Below are 15,532 nucleotides of genomic sequence, written 5' to 3'. Positions count from 1 at the left end.
TGTGCAACTTTTTTTACTTAAGGGAAAGTTTTTCACATTCACACTTAGGATTAAGTACATCTGCGCTAGGTTATCCCTCTAGGTTTCCTTTTTATTACTGTTCTTCTTTCATATGTCCCCAGTGTTGATCACTGGTAAATAAAGTCTTAGCAATATGGGCTTGTCTTTCCTTTTTTAAAAAATGTATTATTTTTTGGCCATGCTGAACAGCACGTGGGATCTTAGTTCCCCGAACAGAGCTCGAACTCACACCCCTTGCATTGGGAGGGCACAAACTTAACCAAGGAAGTCTGTACCTGTCTTTCCTTGCACTTCAGTTGGCTGATTCATTTTTGGGTAAGGGGAGGGTAGGTTTGCTGCTGCTAAGTTGCTTCAGTCGTGTCCGACTCTGTGCGACCCCACAGACGGCAGCCCATCAGGCTCCCCCTTCCCTGGGATTCTCCAGGCAAGAACACTGGAGTGGGTTGCCATTTCCTTCTCCAATGCATGGAAGTGAAAAGTGAAAGTGATGTCGCTCAGTCCTGCCCAACTCTTAGTGACCCCATGGACTGCAGCCTACCAGGCTCCTCCGTCCATAGGATTTTCCAGGCAAGAGGACTGGAGTGGGGTGCCATTGCCTTCTCCGAGGGTAGGTTTATATTTCCTAATTCACCAAGTATTTACTTTATCTCATGAATATTCTCTTTCTAAAAAAAAAGCCTTCACTACCTTGTGAGGATAACTGCCTCTGTCCTGTAGGCTTGTAGGTCTTCTCTGTTAGAGTGAGCAGCTGCTGTACTTGTGGGCCTTCTGCCTTCCTCTTGGTTTTATGTACATTTCCACCCCTCAAGTCTTCCTCTTTCTACTCTGTTCTGAGGGATAAAGTCCAAAGTCTAAAGTCATCCTTATCCTGGCATCTTAATTGTTACTGTCCTTTCTTACTGCCAGCTCTAGTTCTAATATCCTATTTTCAACTTAAAAAACATAATGGGCAGAAGCTGAGAAACAGAGAAAGGGTTCTCTTTTCAAGACTATTCCTTGGTGAATCTCTTTCAGTCCCTCTCCATGTTCATGCTGTTTGTTGCTTCACCTAGTGAAAACTTCATCTGATTCCTACTTATGGCTTCTACGTTTCAAGTCTTTGTTCCCACTTAGTACTGACCTCCCATCCTTCCAATTATTTGTAAACTGGATCTTCGTCTATTTTTTTAGTTCTGTGCTTTTTTCTTGCATTAATCATTCAATCTGAGCAATTAAGAGTTTGTATGTGCTTGTGTGTCTGTAGCGCTGCTGACTCTGCTTAATATTCTTTATTGTCTCTATTCCCTATTCTAGTCTCTATGTTTATTAGATTTGTATTTATGAGGATATTTGTCAATATTCTCTATTCCCTATTCTAGTCTCTATGTTTATTAGATTTGTATTTATGAGGATATTTGTCAATATTCCAGTCCTTTCTTTTAAAAACTCATTTTTGCTTTTCTCTCCAAGTATTTCAGTTTATTCATGTCTTTAGGTGGTATTAGTGTTTCTTTTCCTAAAGGTCTCTTCTTTAAGGCCTTACAAGCTTCTTCTTCGTTATTACTACTTTAAAATGGGATCTTAAATTATTTTCCTAATGTTTCTGTTGCTTGCAGCTAGAGCTTCCAACCTCTTCCACATCACAGCAGCACATGAGGAAAATGGTTTGTATAGCATGCGTGCTATGTGGATGAGTATACTCATAGCTGGAGGTGGCTAGCTCTGAAGCTCCTTGCAGCCTCAGACCCCGCCTGGCTGCAGAGAAGCAGAAGTGCACAAGCACACCTGCAAACTCTTCATGGAAGGCCAATTAGGAAGCTCTGCTCCACGTGCGTGTGTGTGTGTATAACACTTGTAGGTGTGCACCCTCGTAGGGCTTCTTAGGTGGCTCAGTGGTAAAGAACCTGCCTGCCACGCAGAGACGTGGGTTTGATCCCTGGGTCAGGAAGATCCCCTGGAGGAAATGGCAACCCACTCCAGTATTCCTGCCTGGGAAATCCCACGGACAGAGTCTGGCGGGCCACAGTCCATGGGGTTGCAAAAGATCCATGTGACTTGGTGACTAAGCAGTAAAGCACCCTTGTAAGTTTGGCGACTGAGCAATAAAGCATCCTTGTAAGTATCATTATGAGTTGTACTTATAAATTCTAGTTGGATTTCTGAATTAACTAGAGCTCAAAATGTCTCTTCCCATTCATTAACTTTCTCACTTAAGAGCCTTTAACTCAGCTGATTTAAGGAACCAATAACAATAACCTGAAGGCATTTAACTTTTAAAAGCAGCTGAGGTAAAATTCTGATTATAACTAAAAAAACCTTTCATGCATTCTGAGTACAAAGATTTTGATAAACAATAGGTAGTTTTTGCTATTGTCTGCACTAAAAAGGGTATTTCTTTTTCTTTGGGAAATTTACACACAAATCTTAATCAAAATAATTATTTAAAATATTGAAATGGCACTTAAATTGTGCTTTGTTTTCCATTTCGGATAGGAAACAAAACTTCAACTTAAAGAGATTTCTCATATTTTAATTCTCAGAGAAAGCATAAACAAAGCCCCACTTTTTTTTTTTACCATCTGGGTCTTCAGCAGGCTGAATGCTCATGTAAGGTTCTCCTTTCTCCATGCGAGACTGTCTCTGTCGACTTTCTTCCTCTAAAGCAGCTTCTGCACGACTTTTCGCATTTATGTAAGCAAGGTACGCGGGGGAATTATGGTAGGCCTTCATAGATTCATTGTATTCTATCTGAAATTCAAATGTTTCTCTGTTTTAGAATTAATATTTTGCAGGTTATAATGAATACTTACATTATCTCACTTGAACATTAATAGACAGGATAACTATCTCCTTCTTACAGACAAGGAATCTGAGGTCTAGAGAAATTGAGTGACTTGACCCAGGCAGATGAAGCCTCAGCTGTCTGATTAGATTGTATGTTTCTTTTATAAGTAATAAGCAAGTGTTTACGAACTTTATCTTGTACCTGTCCCACGTAGTTCCCAGCCTACCTTTTCTGCTTCGTATTCGTTTAAATATTCTTGTTTTTCTTCATCAGTGAGATCTCGCCACATGCCACCAATAATCTTGCCAATCTCCCACAACTTTAGGTCAGGGTTGGAAGCCTTTACTTGGTCCCAGACCTTGAAAAGGAAACAGTTCAGATTTTAGTATTGATGCCTAAAAATACAGACTTTTACAAATACTTTTTAATATAGAAACCTTTACTTTAATCATCAACAAAAGCACAAGGAATAGTATCAAAACCCATGTTCCCATCAGCCTGCTGCAACAATTATCAAGGGTCCTTCGCTGGGTTACTTTAAGGCAGATTTCAGAGACCTCCAAACACTACAGACACTTATGATGAGATAACTCTACACAGTCTGTCTTTCTAAAAATTCATGAGTTTAGAAGGAATGAGGTTACTGTGCGTAATACAACATAACATATTATCAAATTACACATATAGTAATTATGACCAAAAATTTCAAAATTTCTAAGTAGTGGTGAAATAGGTAAATGCTCATCTTTAATAAAGATATCAGCTATACTTGTTATTTTGAGAGTAATGGAGGTTTATCATCTGTTCCACCCACCAAAAAAAAAAAAAAAAAAAAAAAATTCAAGAAAAGTATGAAGAAAATAAAAGTACCATAAGTTGATTGTTTAGAGATAACCATTGTCTTCTAGGCTTTTTTTAAAAAATTCAAACTAACATGTATTTCCTATTATTTTTATAAAAATAAGATACCAGTACTTGTAGTCTTGCATTCCTTTTTTTCACCTAACATGTTTCTCATGTCATTAAATATTCTCCAAAAGACTACACAATGTTGGCTACACAACTTTATCTTAAGTATTTAAACTGTTTATTATATACACATATATATTATTATTTTTTTTTTGGCTATGCTGGGTCTTCACTGCTGTGCAGGCTTTTTCTAGTTGCACTGAGAGGGGGATACTTTCTAGCTGCAGCGTGCGGGCTTCTCGTTGTGGTGGCTTCTTCTGTTGTGGAGCATAGGCTCCAGGCATGTGTGCTTCAGCAGTTGCTGCTCGGTGGCATGTGGGATCTTTCTGGACCAGGGCTCGAACCCTTGTCCCCTGCCCTGGTAGGCAGATTCTCAACCACTGGAACACAAGGGAAGCCCTTAACTGTTTACTGAATCATTTTCTTGTTGGATTTTAGTTCTGGAATTTTGAAATCAGAACTAATATCTTTAACAACTGCAATCCTGTATCCTCTCCTCTGACTATGCACAAAATGGCCGGCTAAGTCCATTGAACCTTGATGTAAAGCAAAGAGCAAAAACTGTAGTCCTCACTCCTTTCTGGCTCCAGGGCACCTACCTTTCTGCTGTACCTCATGTAGGGCATCAGCGGCTTATCTGGTGGCTTTGGGGGTTTTGGAATCGTGATACCAGAGGACGCCTAGAAAAGAGTTAAATACATTCATTACTCAATTGCTAGAAGTTCACCAGCAAACTGAAAAGAGAGTCCCTTTAAAAATTCTAATGCGCCTTTCTTCTACTCGTCCATGGATACAAGATTCTTATATTTTCTCCACTGAAAATAGCTATCACTGCAAATTCAGAAACGTTCACATCAAAAGAAAATAAAGAAAATGACTTTAAGCACAGAGCTTTTTAATATGTTACTTAGCAGTTTATTGCCACTGCTTTGACAACCTGGCTGTAAGAACAAATAAAATATTACACAATTATCCATACAGCAAAAATATATGGTTATACATCAGATGTCCCACATTTAGGACATTACCTGGCATCCTTTTATTTCGCTTAATTTACCATTACATATACAGTCAACACTTGATTATCTCACCAGAAGCTGAACCCGATCAGCACCTGCCACACCTCACACTGCCTACCGGGGACTATTTACCATTTGTATCATCCCAGGAACACATTGCCACATGAACACTGCCACCACCACAAAACGTACTCCCTAGATTCAAAAATGAAAAACAAACAAACAAAAAACCTTCTTACTTCTTTGTTATCACTAGAGATTTTATTTTTCTTAAGGTTCTATACCCATATCTAGTTTTTGTTTTAAATAAAGGAGATTAGGTAGTGTGCACTGAAGTCACATCTTTTTTGTACTCCTAGTCACAGCGGAGGAGTGAACAAGTTTACCAGGAACAGAGAAATGACAGAAACAGGGCCTGATTAAGTTATTTTGAGACCATATGTTAAGAAAGTCCACTTAATTTTTAAAAAATGCTGATTTTTTTGGGGGAAGACTGAGAAAAAAGAAGTGGGAAACAGAAGGTGAGGAGACTGAAAAATAGATTTTAAAAAGGTAAAGACGAAAGTGGGTGAGAGAAAGGCAAAAGGGAAAGAAATAGAGGAGATGAGCTCTTTCTAAAGGCTAAGTCCAGGCAGGAGACCAGGCAGCCCGTGGGCAACCCCCACACACCTCCAGTACAGGAGAGCTGCTTCTGAACCTACTCACATCTCTGCACACCCTGCTGCATTTGATCAAGGGCCCAGCATCAAATCATGGCTGAATTACATTTGTTTCCCCCACATTTCTGGAGGACGTCTGATATTGATTTTCCTGCCAGGCTGGGAAGGAAGAAGGCTTCCTTCTAATTATCAAAAGATAGGAACCAACAAATCTTTATAAGAAAATTAAGGTGACATTTTGCTCCCTTGCCCTTATGTGTTCTTGCGGTAAAAACAGAGGGAACCCCCCCCCACCCCAATTCTCAGCTGAGACCCCAAGTCTAACCTTATTTTTCATTCAAGGGCTCAGGGAAGAGTATGCCTGTACCCCTTCCACCACTTTCAAACAATGTTTCTTCTTCCTATGAGAAGGGTCTCCCTCCAGCCCTATATACTTGTCAGTAACTCTACTTCTTCATACATGAACTTATGAGAAGGCATTTCATCTCTGCAGCAGTATTCCTCTCTTTCCACATTGCCCATGTATTCTTACCACAGGATGCTGATGCCTGTGTAGACAAACCCTGCTTTTAGCCAGCAGTGGGCAGCAGGGTGAAGTGAGACATGGGGGATGGAACCTGTCAACAGTGGCGGTACGAACAGCCAACAGGAGATCTGTCTTAGGGCTGTAGGAGTTCTCTGGTGGGTGGGTGTGGATTTCTACAAAGCTAACCTTCTGTCATGAGTTCAGAGCAAGAAACACACAAAAGTCTGATTCTTCATACATAAAGTTACTAGAAAGCACTTCCAACTCGCAGCCAACACAAACCTTCAGAATTTCATGAAGTGGGTTCCAAATGAATTAAAACACTAAAAACAAATTACAATAATATTTGCTCCTTGATATTTTTCAAAGAGCTGCATTTTATAACAATGAATTTGCTTCTTTTTTTTCTCCCAAAGGAAGGTACCTGGATTATCTGCATGTTGAGGTCATATTTTCATTACATTGACCAGTCGGTTTACAAATACAAACAGAACCAAACCAAAACAATAACAACAAAGTTAAATTCTAGCTGGTTTTCAGGACATTAAAGGTTAATATAACTCAACAGTCTTAATTCATTAACCATCTCAAACAGACATCTTTCTAAAATGATTCAAACATTACTCTTCCCCCCACCAAAAAAAAAGCAGTTTGCACTGTATATAATTATAACCACTGCTTTGCTATAATCCCCTGGTTTGAGGTATGAAAAACTGTCGGTTCCTTTATTAAATGACCTGACAGTTATGATTTTGGAAGGCATGTCTCCTTTTTCAGCTGTTTCCTTCCTTGCTGCTGTCAGGAAACCTACCTCCAGCAGCAACTGTCCCCCTCTCCAAATGGCAATGAGTCGGGGGAAGACAACTAATTATGCTAGTTAAAACTGCTTACAACAGAGGAAGGTCCCCTATGAATAATAAAGTCTATGGTTTTGTGAAATTTTGGCTACTTGAGAGATTTGTGTTATTTCTTCCCAATTTTCAGCTGCTTCTCTGGTAAGACCTTATCCAAGGTTTTCTTCTGGGATGAAATTCCCATTAAAGCACAGAAATGAACTGTTCTTAACATTCTGTCTCAATGTGTTTTCACATAGGTACTTAAGAGAATGTTAATCAGCATCTGATGAAGAACTGACCAGAAGTGAATTCCACTTCATAGCTACCATAAGCACTCCAAAAGGTTTCAACATGCTTATATATATATAAAGTGTTTATTGTCTGAAAACTCTTCAAGTTTACTGGAGTCATCGGGAAAACCACATGTTCGTAGATCCTATGGGAAGCTACTCCACAGGGTGTCATCAAATCATTCCTTCAAATCAACGACTTAAGGTGATTTGCAGACAATAATACCAGAGAAGCTCCCCCACAAAGTAACACATAAATGGAGTCATATTAAAATAACACTTTTATAAAGGTCAAAATCAGATCTATTGAGTCCTAACAGAGCTTAAATTGGATATACAGACAAAAAGAAAAAGGTAGTTTAGAATTTTAGGCATAATTTTTGTAAAGAATGATTACCTGAGAGGTCACTAAAAGTTGAAGGATTAACACAGGCTAAAAGCCTCCACATTTCCTAGTCCCTTCAGTTCAAGTCTACATAGCACCTGGATTACACTTCAATATGGTGTTGAGAGGACAATAATACAAATAAAACAACTATAAAGAACCAGAACATCAACATTTCCATGTCCAACAGCCTTCCCATACTAATCTACCCTAAAGCTAGTGCTTACTCCAAATACTGGGTTCCAACGTCCCCAGGAAGGAATGGGGAGAAACAGGTAACTGCCCAAGGCCCTGAGACAGAGACTGTACTTTCCTATTCCTGGTACGTCTCCACTGAATGATACGGCTTTATTAACAAAGGATTCCCAGCTACAGCCTGGCTGAGAACAAAATGCTTACAGAAAATAAAATACAAATGATTCTAATATTACCGTTACCACCATTACTTTTCCATCAACATAGATAATCAAGAGCTGACTGTATAGAGCTATTAAAATGTAATCATTCTTTTGATTATTACCCATGAATAATTTTCTGTATTAACATAAACGATCCAAAATTGATTCTGCCCCTTAATTAAATTAAAATGTTCTTTATCATTTGATAACTTTGCCACCCTTTACACTTGTCAAACAACACATTCAGGCCAGGGAAAAACAAGTACCGATGCACAAAAAAACTGTATGCATTGTAAAATGCATACATACACACACTTTGTCAGAATTCTTTTCAGATACCATGAAATATGCATGGCACATACAACTTGATATGCTTATGAAGTACAAATTATGCAGAAACAATGAAGTATTTAGACAAACAAAACCTATCAAGCTAAGCAATATGCTTACCAAGATAGACATATAGTTTGGTAGTTACAAGCTTTCTGCTCTAGCTTGACTACAGGGTGAGAGGGCTTTTTTGAAGTCACACTAATTGAATTATTTTTGAATACAGCAAACCAAAATCAGGTATTAAAAAGTTTACAGCCATTCTGGGTTGTATAAATTCTTACCAATATCACATTCCAATGTATGTAGGCATTTGGCTTTTGGATTTATTTATCTATTTTTGGTAAATCATTTTTATAGTTATTTGTTTTTTGGGTACCTTAAATTTCCTTAAATGAAGTTAAAGATAATTTTAAAATAAAAAGTCTGAAGTTAAAAAAAAAAAGTTTGAAGTACATCATCCAATTTTGGTATCTCAGGCTGATTATTTAAGTGAAACATCTAAGTTTCAGAAATCATATCCTTTACCCTCTGAACTATAAATGTACTTCTGGTTGTAGATATGTATAGTCTGGTAACTCAAATTAATTTCCTTCAGCTTTCATTCTGCAATTCTTTGAATTGGCACAAGTATCTTTTTAACTAGAGAGAAACAAATCTCAGTTACGTCAACTGTTAAATCCAAAAGACAAATAATTGTGTGCAGCAGTTCAAACTGGTAGGATAGCCCAAAAAGGCCACATCTATAAGCCCAGTCTCTATTAAGAAAATAGTTATTGAGCCTAATGCCAAAAACCTTAAATGAAAGATACTCTTCGCCTCAAAAAGGGCATCTTAACCATCGGAAATCCTGGGTTTGTCTACATAGAGTACTAGCATTAAGTGCCCAAGGCTTTATCTCTACCAATCACCAAACAGAATGGATTCTCCTTCTCTTCTATATACATATCCAGATCTCACTATTTTTTTTTTGTTTGTTTTTCAGTATAAGATTGTACAATGAATATTTAAAATAATCTGAAAGCCAGGTTAAATTTTTTTTTTTAAATGGCTGTGCTGATGATTCAAAAGGACCTAAACCTGAAGGCATTTCTGGTCAATTCCAGTTGTTTGCTGGATGCTGTAATAGTTGATTCTCCTACCGTGACCCGGCTGTTGGTGCCCGGGTTCCCTCCCAGCCTGTAGTTGTTGTAGGCGAGATGACTGTATGGATTGTATCCCACAAACCCTGGTGTGCTGGGCATTTGCTGATGGAAACAAATGAGACAAAAACACGAATGAGAAATGAGCTCAAACGAGGAAAACACAGAAATGAAAAATGATCTGCATATGGCATGCAAAAGCAACCTGAATTTAAACAAGCAATGATGTGTTGTAATTGTTCTTTTTTTTTCCATTGAAAAACCAGTCTGCAAGTGGTTTTTTGTTTTTTTTTTTGTCTCTTTCTGTCTCTTTGCAGGGGCCAGTGGTGTTTGTATGTGTGAATGTGTGTTTGTCTTTCAGGATAAGCAATACACTGAAGTGTCTCGAACATTCAGGATCACTTTATGGTCAATATATGAAATAACAACTTAGCGATATATGTCTGAGATTGGAAAGCTTGAAATGTGATAAACTGGGAGGCTGAAAACACTTTACATGCAAAACAAAACATGATTTATTTGACAGTCATGTGAATGCCACCAATGCACTTATCTACCAAAAACAAAAACAAGAAATGGATTGCTTCCAAAGACAGCTTTAAATCATTTTATATAGTGTGAGAAATGAGAAGAGATTCAAATCAGGAAGCCAGAAGTCATCAATAGAAAAAAACATATGTGGGATTCAATGGATGTCACATACATGATTTCAAAACAAAGACTTGTAAGAAATGCATGGATTTCATTCTGGGGGTACTGTCTGATCTTTTTAACCCAGTCATTTTAAAGGCTTTCTCTTCCATCTCTTCTTTGATCCATCTTCCACAGGTCAATCACGAACAATTTCTGCATTTAGTTTTAATGTGAACTACTTCTCTAGTAGACAGACTTGAACTTTTTTTCCTCATCTGATTTCCTGATAGCCCTAGCTCTTTCCAACCACAATTGCTTGTTGGAGCAACAGAATTTTCAGCTTTTGTAAATTATGTGTTGATGTGATCACAAATGGGCTCTTATATAGCAGTGCCCTTCGTGGTTAATAAAATGACATCCAATGTTCATGAGAATCAGAGTATAGTGCATAAAAGGATGTAGCAAAGAGAGACCAAAAGTAAGGTATTCGACCTAATGAAATTCAATCAAAACAAGTGACAGTAATTTCATTTTAACATGCAATTAATACCAATGCTGAATTGTATAATGTAAAATAAACAACACATCCCAACTAAGCTGTAGCTATTATCAACACAATTTTCTAAAACATGCCACTGCACATATCCTTAGTGTCCAAAAAAAAGATATTCAAGCAGATCAATCATTTGATATTCTTTACAAGAGAACAAGTGATCAATTTCTAGTCTATGTAGTTATAGAAGACGCAAATCAAGCATATATAAGTAGGCAAAACACAGATGAAGTATCAAAGGCACAAAAGAAGTGTATATTACTTGGAGTGGTGGTACATTTGGGTGGTAGTGGTGGGTGGAGGTGGTGGTGGTGGTGATGGTGGTGGAAGAAGAAATGGAAATAAAATAAAGGAGGATAACTCATTTAATATCCATTCTGTTGGATGTACTAACCCCTAGTCTTCTGTATATTATGTGTAATGTAAAATTATAATGGTACAGAAGTATGATTAAAGAAAGGTAAAAATATCCCTTTCCACATTTAAGAAATCATAGGGTTGGTTTCTGAGCTATTTCTATTATCTCAAAAAAATTAATGTCTTCAAGATAATATACGCTGTTAGAGGCAGTACTTGCGTCAAAATGACACCTTCAAAGATTGCATACGCAATGATAATCACTGTTCAATATTATGAGGCAATAATGTAAGAAAATTAAGTAAGGGAACTTAAAAAAAAATTCAAACTAAAACACTGCAATTATACCATTTCCAAAAATGAAGTACATGGTTAGCTCTTTGAGGTCAGGAATCTCAATTGTTCAACTCCACCTGTATAGCCACTAGCAGAGTGCCAAGGAGATGGAAGTAAGAAATGTTCTTTAAGAAAGGAAATAAACCAAACACAGGACTTTAAGATCTACTGGAAGTAACTTTAGAAACTGTACGTTATATAAAGTTGAGATGTGATACAGTATCCCTTTTTAAAAGCATCTTACTAAGGAAAAACAAATTGTTGATAAACTGAAACATACAGCAGAAGGTTAGTAAATAAAAGTTTATCTAGTGGAGAAAGCAAAGTTACACAAGGCCCTAATTAGTAAGCTAGCCTGAAATTTAGGGGTAGGGAGTATGGAAGGAGGGCTAACAGCTTTAGTTAACTTCTTTTGTAGGATATGGTCAATGTTAACAGTGTTTTTTGTTTTTAAATAAAAAAATAACAAGGAATCCATTTCAGCAAGGCTTGAAGAGTTACTGTTAAATCTGTTTTGTGGACTGGGCAATTATTTTACATGCTGACCAAGCTGGGCCAGAGCTTGCTTGGTGAAAAAAACTAGTTCACTATTATTTATACACTTTGAAACATATCAAGTCTCAATCCAATAAAATATTGTTTATGGCATAAAACTCAATAGCAGGATCTGACCCACAGATAATGAAATCCTTACTTGAACAGCTTGAAAATAAAGATTTACAATAAGGTAGTATAGAACTGGAAGCTTTATTGTTTGATTTAATGTGAAAATTATACACAGATAGGAAGAGAAAAATGTAACCAATTGAAGGTTAGGTTTAAAAACAATAAATGCCAGAATGAGCATTTATTTCATATTAGCTTTCAAGAATCTTAATAGAGATGAACAAGAAAAGTGTTAAACTTGCCACTTATTTCTAATTAAAAGAAGAACTGAGCATAGGAGGTTGGCATTTCAGTAGTATGTTTCTTTAAATGTTGGGGTTGGTTCAAGGTAAGATGCAGAGTTATTTTATTTAGTAGGAAGTGCTGTTTTTTAGCTGAATTTTTCATCCTGTTGCTGTGATGATTGAGTGACTGTCACTGGAAGACATCTGGGTTTTTGTATCAAGGCCAGACTTGGCTATTACATTAACAAGAAAATTAAAACTTACTGTTGCAGGAGCTGGGGTGGGAGGTGGGGCATAAGATGGTCTTTCTGTTTGAAAGAAAATAAATAACTTCTTGTAAACAACTGAGATATAATACTATGCAACAAAACTACCAATGGTCCTGTTTTGAAGAAAAAAAAATGAGAGTATTTTGGAATTCCCATTTGCTAGGGCATTAGTCTCTTATTAATATAGATTGATAAATATAAAAAATGAAACTTACTTGACATTTTGGAAGATTAAGTTCTCAGTTCCTTAAGAATGAATCTGAGACACTAAAATAAAAAAAAGGAAAAAAAAAAGAAAAATAAAGATAATCAAAACTCAGCAAGCATAAGAGAATGTTTTTCTAAAGAAAAGGGTAGTTTGATATTTCTTTGTAAAATTACATTATCTTCTAGTAATCAAGCCTTTTAAATATTTTACTAGTTCTTTAGGTCACTTAGTTGATCAGAATTAAATGACTATGACAGGGGACATTAAAAAGTAAAATTAGACATGTACTTGCAAGCTTTTTTGTTTTGTTTTTTTTTGATACTGAGCCACCTCTTATATGGAAAACGTCTCGCTGATGCCATGTAAACGTTTAGTCAAATTGGTAAAAATAGTGACAAAAGAATATGATGTATTATTGGGGCCTACCTCAACAAGGCCTACCAGACACCGACAGCTCCCTGATCAGCCACAGCCCTGCCTTCCTTTTAGGATAACTTCTTTCTAGTAAAACAGCATTTTACTCCTGAAGGCAGTGGAAAAGGTAACTGGTGTGACAATAAACTTCACATTCTCTTATAGTGGTAAATGGAGCTTCCCTGGTGGCTCAGCGGTAAAAGAACCCGCCTGCCAATGCAGAAGACCTGAGTTCAGTCCCTGGGTTGGGAAGATCCCCTGGAGAAGGAAATGGGAACCCACTCCAGTATTCTCGCCTGGGGAATCCCATGGAGAGAGGAGCCTGGTAGCCTATAGTCCATGGGGTCGCAAAAGTCAGACACAACTGAGCGACTAAAAAACAACATAATGGTAAATAGCTTCATAACCGCTGGGAATAAATTTCCAGAGTCTACTGGAAAAAACTCTTATTGATCTTCCTTAGCTCAACTCAAAATACATCTCCTCAATGGAGATTTCTGGACATATCTGTACAAAATTAAATGTTTCCTCATTTGTACTCCAATTTACACAGATCAGTGATATCATATTACACCTGCTAATATGGGGGCTGAATGGAGACAGGGACCAGCTAATTCATTATTGCTGTCCCAGTACCTAGCTCAATTCTTACCAACTTCAGTCCTAGTAACACTAGCTCAGGACATGACCACACACACATGAACTTGTTCCTTACCTCACTATACACTACACACAGTGTGTACAAAGAGACGAACATTCATTTTCATAAAAAAGGCAAATAACTTCTATGACTACTAGAGTGTTTTCATCCAACATTATGAGAAACATGATTATTTTTTTTTTTTTTTTGCTCCTGTTTTGTATTTTAAGGGCATTTCTGGAGCATTATGAGTAAGAGGCCTGGTGTGGAAAGGAAGAAATCATTTATTTTCTCAATGGCCCAACCTGGGTCTCCATTCTCTCCTTAAGGTACAGGCAGGAAACCAGAGTCTGGTGTCTGGTGCAGATTTCCTTCCTGCTCAAGCTTGGGTGGGCTGTCAACATCCAGTAGGCCTTGCTGTGGGGGGCCCTGATAATAACTGCCACAAGCTCCCAGGTGTGTCACATTTTATTGTTAATACTTTAAAATTACTGATCTCTTTTGCTATACCATAATTTTCAAGAGTGATCTCGTACATTTGTCCACCACTGTATGCATCTCCGGTTCCTGGCATAAAATCCTGGAGAAGTTATTTGGTGAATACCTTATACGGGACAGGTTTACTACTTTAACACCATCTGATTTAACAGTCACACTACCAGCGAGATGTGTACTGCTACTGCCATTTTACAGAGGGAAAAAAGGAGTCTCGTTCAGTGTAAGTAACTTGACTCAAGACAGTCAGGAAGTGTCCGAGATGGGTTTCAAACCCAGGCCAAACTGTTGCCGAGCTTTCGCTTTTCACTCCAAGCCACACCTTGAGTCCTCAGATCGCTGCCTGGACAAGGGGAATCCACCTTCCTGGGGTTGAGGACCACGGGCTTAGCTTGCCCCAAGGGCTTCCTCTGAGATCGATTCGTTTAGGTTTGATGTGAAGGTGCACTTTACCAGCTACTCTACTGAAGAGGAGCATGCAGAAGCGCTTTGACCACTTCCGCGGGGTTAGTGGAAGGGGCACTTTTGGCCGCCCAAGAGCCCCAGATGGGACTCTCTCCCCACCCTCGCTCCGCTAGGCCTCAAAGAGGCCGCAACCGGCCCCCGGCCCTGGTCCCGCGGCCAAGTCTGAACCCCAGCAACCCTCAGCAACCCCAGCCAAGCCGGGACCCCACGCCTCTCCACCCTCCCGACCCAGTCGGGCCCAGTCGGAAACACTCACCCGCGGGCAGAAAAAGCGCCCGCAGCTCCGGCCTCGCTTCCCTTTGTCCCGCGCACGCCCCGCCCCTCGCGTCCCGAGCTTCCGCACTCGCACTTTCAACACTCTCCTTAATTCCTTTCCAGGCCCCAACCGACTCTCTTCAGAAAAATAAACGTTCTAGTGGGGACGCGGTGGTGTTTAGTACAGTCAAGGATTTTTTCCAGGCTCCATACGTTCCTCAAAACTCCCCGAATGTCAGTACTTTGCCAGCCGGGCGCCGATTCGTCACTCCGGAGAGGGAGGAGGGGGCCCGACCGAGTGTAGGCCCGGACCGCGCGGCCCCCAAGGAGCCAGAGCGGGGACGGGTGACGCGGCGGGAGGTGCGAGGCTGAGCCAAGGGGAGGTGGGAGCTCGGCCTCAGCTTCCCCGCGCGGGGCCGGAAGGCGGCGGGAAGCGCGCCCAGTCGCGAGTCCCGGAACCACTGTGGCTGCGCGGCCCGCGCACCACCCCGGCCGGACTCAGGCCGCGCACGCCCCGCGTCTCTGCCCCCGAGAGTTTCTGGTTTTTTTCCTTCCGGTCTTTTTCTTTCCTCTTTCTCTGGGAGCTGGAGTGTATATACTTCAGCAAGCCGAGGATGGAGGCGTGGAGAGCTGGGTTTACAGTTTCCGTCCTCCTGCGCGCCTCCCAGGGCTTCCTGC

At 39.3% G+C, this 15,532-nt stretch overlaps 1 protein-coding gene and 1 long non-coding RNA gene across 2 annotated transcripts in view; one reads left to right on the top strand and one right to left on the bottom strand.

Annotated features, from left to right (window-relative positions):
• LOC123332602 overlaps window positions 1–7,182 on the top strand; it is a 21,832-nt gene extending 14,650 nt beyond the window's left edge. The window contains exon 2 of the long non-coding RNA XR_006549461.2: window positions 7,052–7,182. This is a non-coding gene — a long non-coding RNA (uncharacterized LOC123332602). The remainder of the gene's footprint in view (window positions 1–7,051) is intronic.
• Window positions 1–15,532, bottom strand: part of SMARCE1 (SWI/SNF related, matrix associated, actin dependent regulator of chromatin, subfamily e, member 1) — a 22,359-nt gene extending 6,827 nt beyond the window's left edge. Inside the window, exons 1-7 of the mRNA XM_006068632.3 lie at window positions 14,856–15,532; window positions 12,593–12,644; window positions 12,373–12,416; window positions 9,340–9,444; window positions 4,354–4,434; window positions 3,012–3,143; window positions 2,577–2,748 (exon numbers count right to left, since the gene is read on the bottom strand). Of these exons, the coding sequence (XP_006068694.1) occupies window positions 2,577–2,748; window positions 3,012–3,143; window positions 4,354–4,434; window positions 9,340–9,444; window positions 12,373–12,416; window positions 12,593–12,599 (541 nt within the window). The 5' untranslated portion in view covers window positions 12,600–12,644; window positions 14,856–15,532. The remainder of the gene's footprint in view (window positions 1–2,576; window positions 2,749–3,011; window positions 3,144–4,353; window positions 4,435–9,339; window positions 9,445–12,372; window positions 12,417–12,592; window positions 12,645–14,855) is intronic.

This window comes from Bubalus bubalis, chromosome 3 (genome assembly GCF_019923935.1).
Source record: "Bubalus bubalis isolate 160015118507 breed Murrah chromosome 3, NDDB_SH_1, whole genome shotgun sequence".
NCBI classification, from domain to species: domain Eukaryota; kingdom Metazoa; phylum Chordata; class Mammalia; order Artiodactyla; family Bovidae; genus Bubalus; species Bubalus bubalis.
The sequence above is the reverse complement of the archived record's forward strand: the minus strand, read 5'-3'. Positions and strand labels throughout refer to the sequence as shown.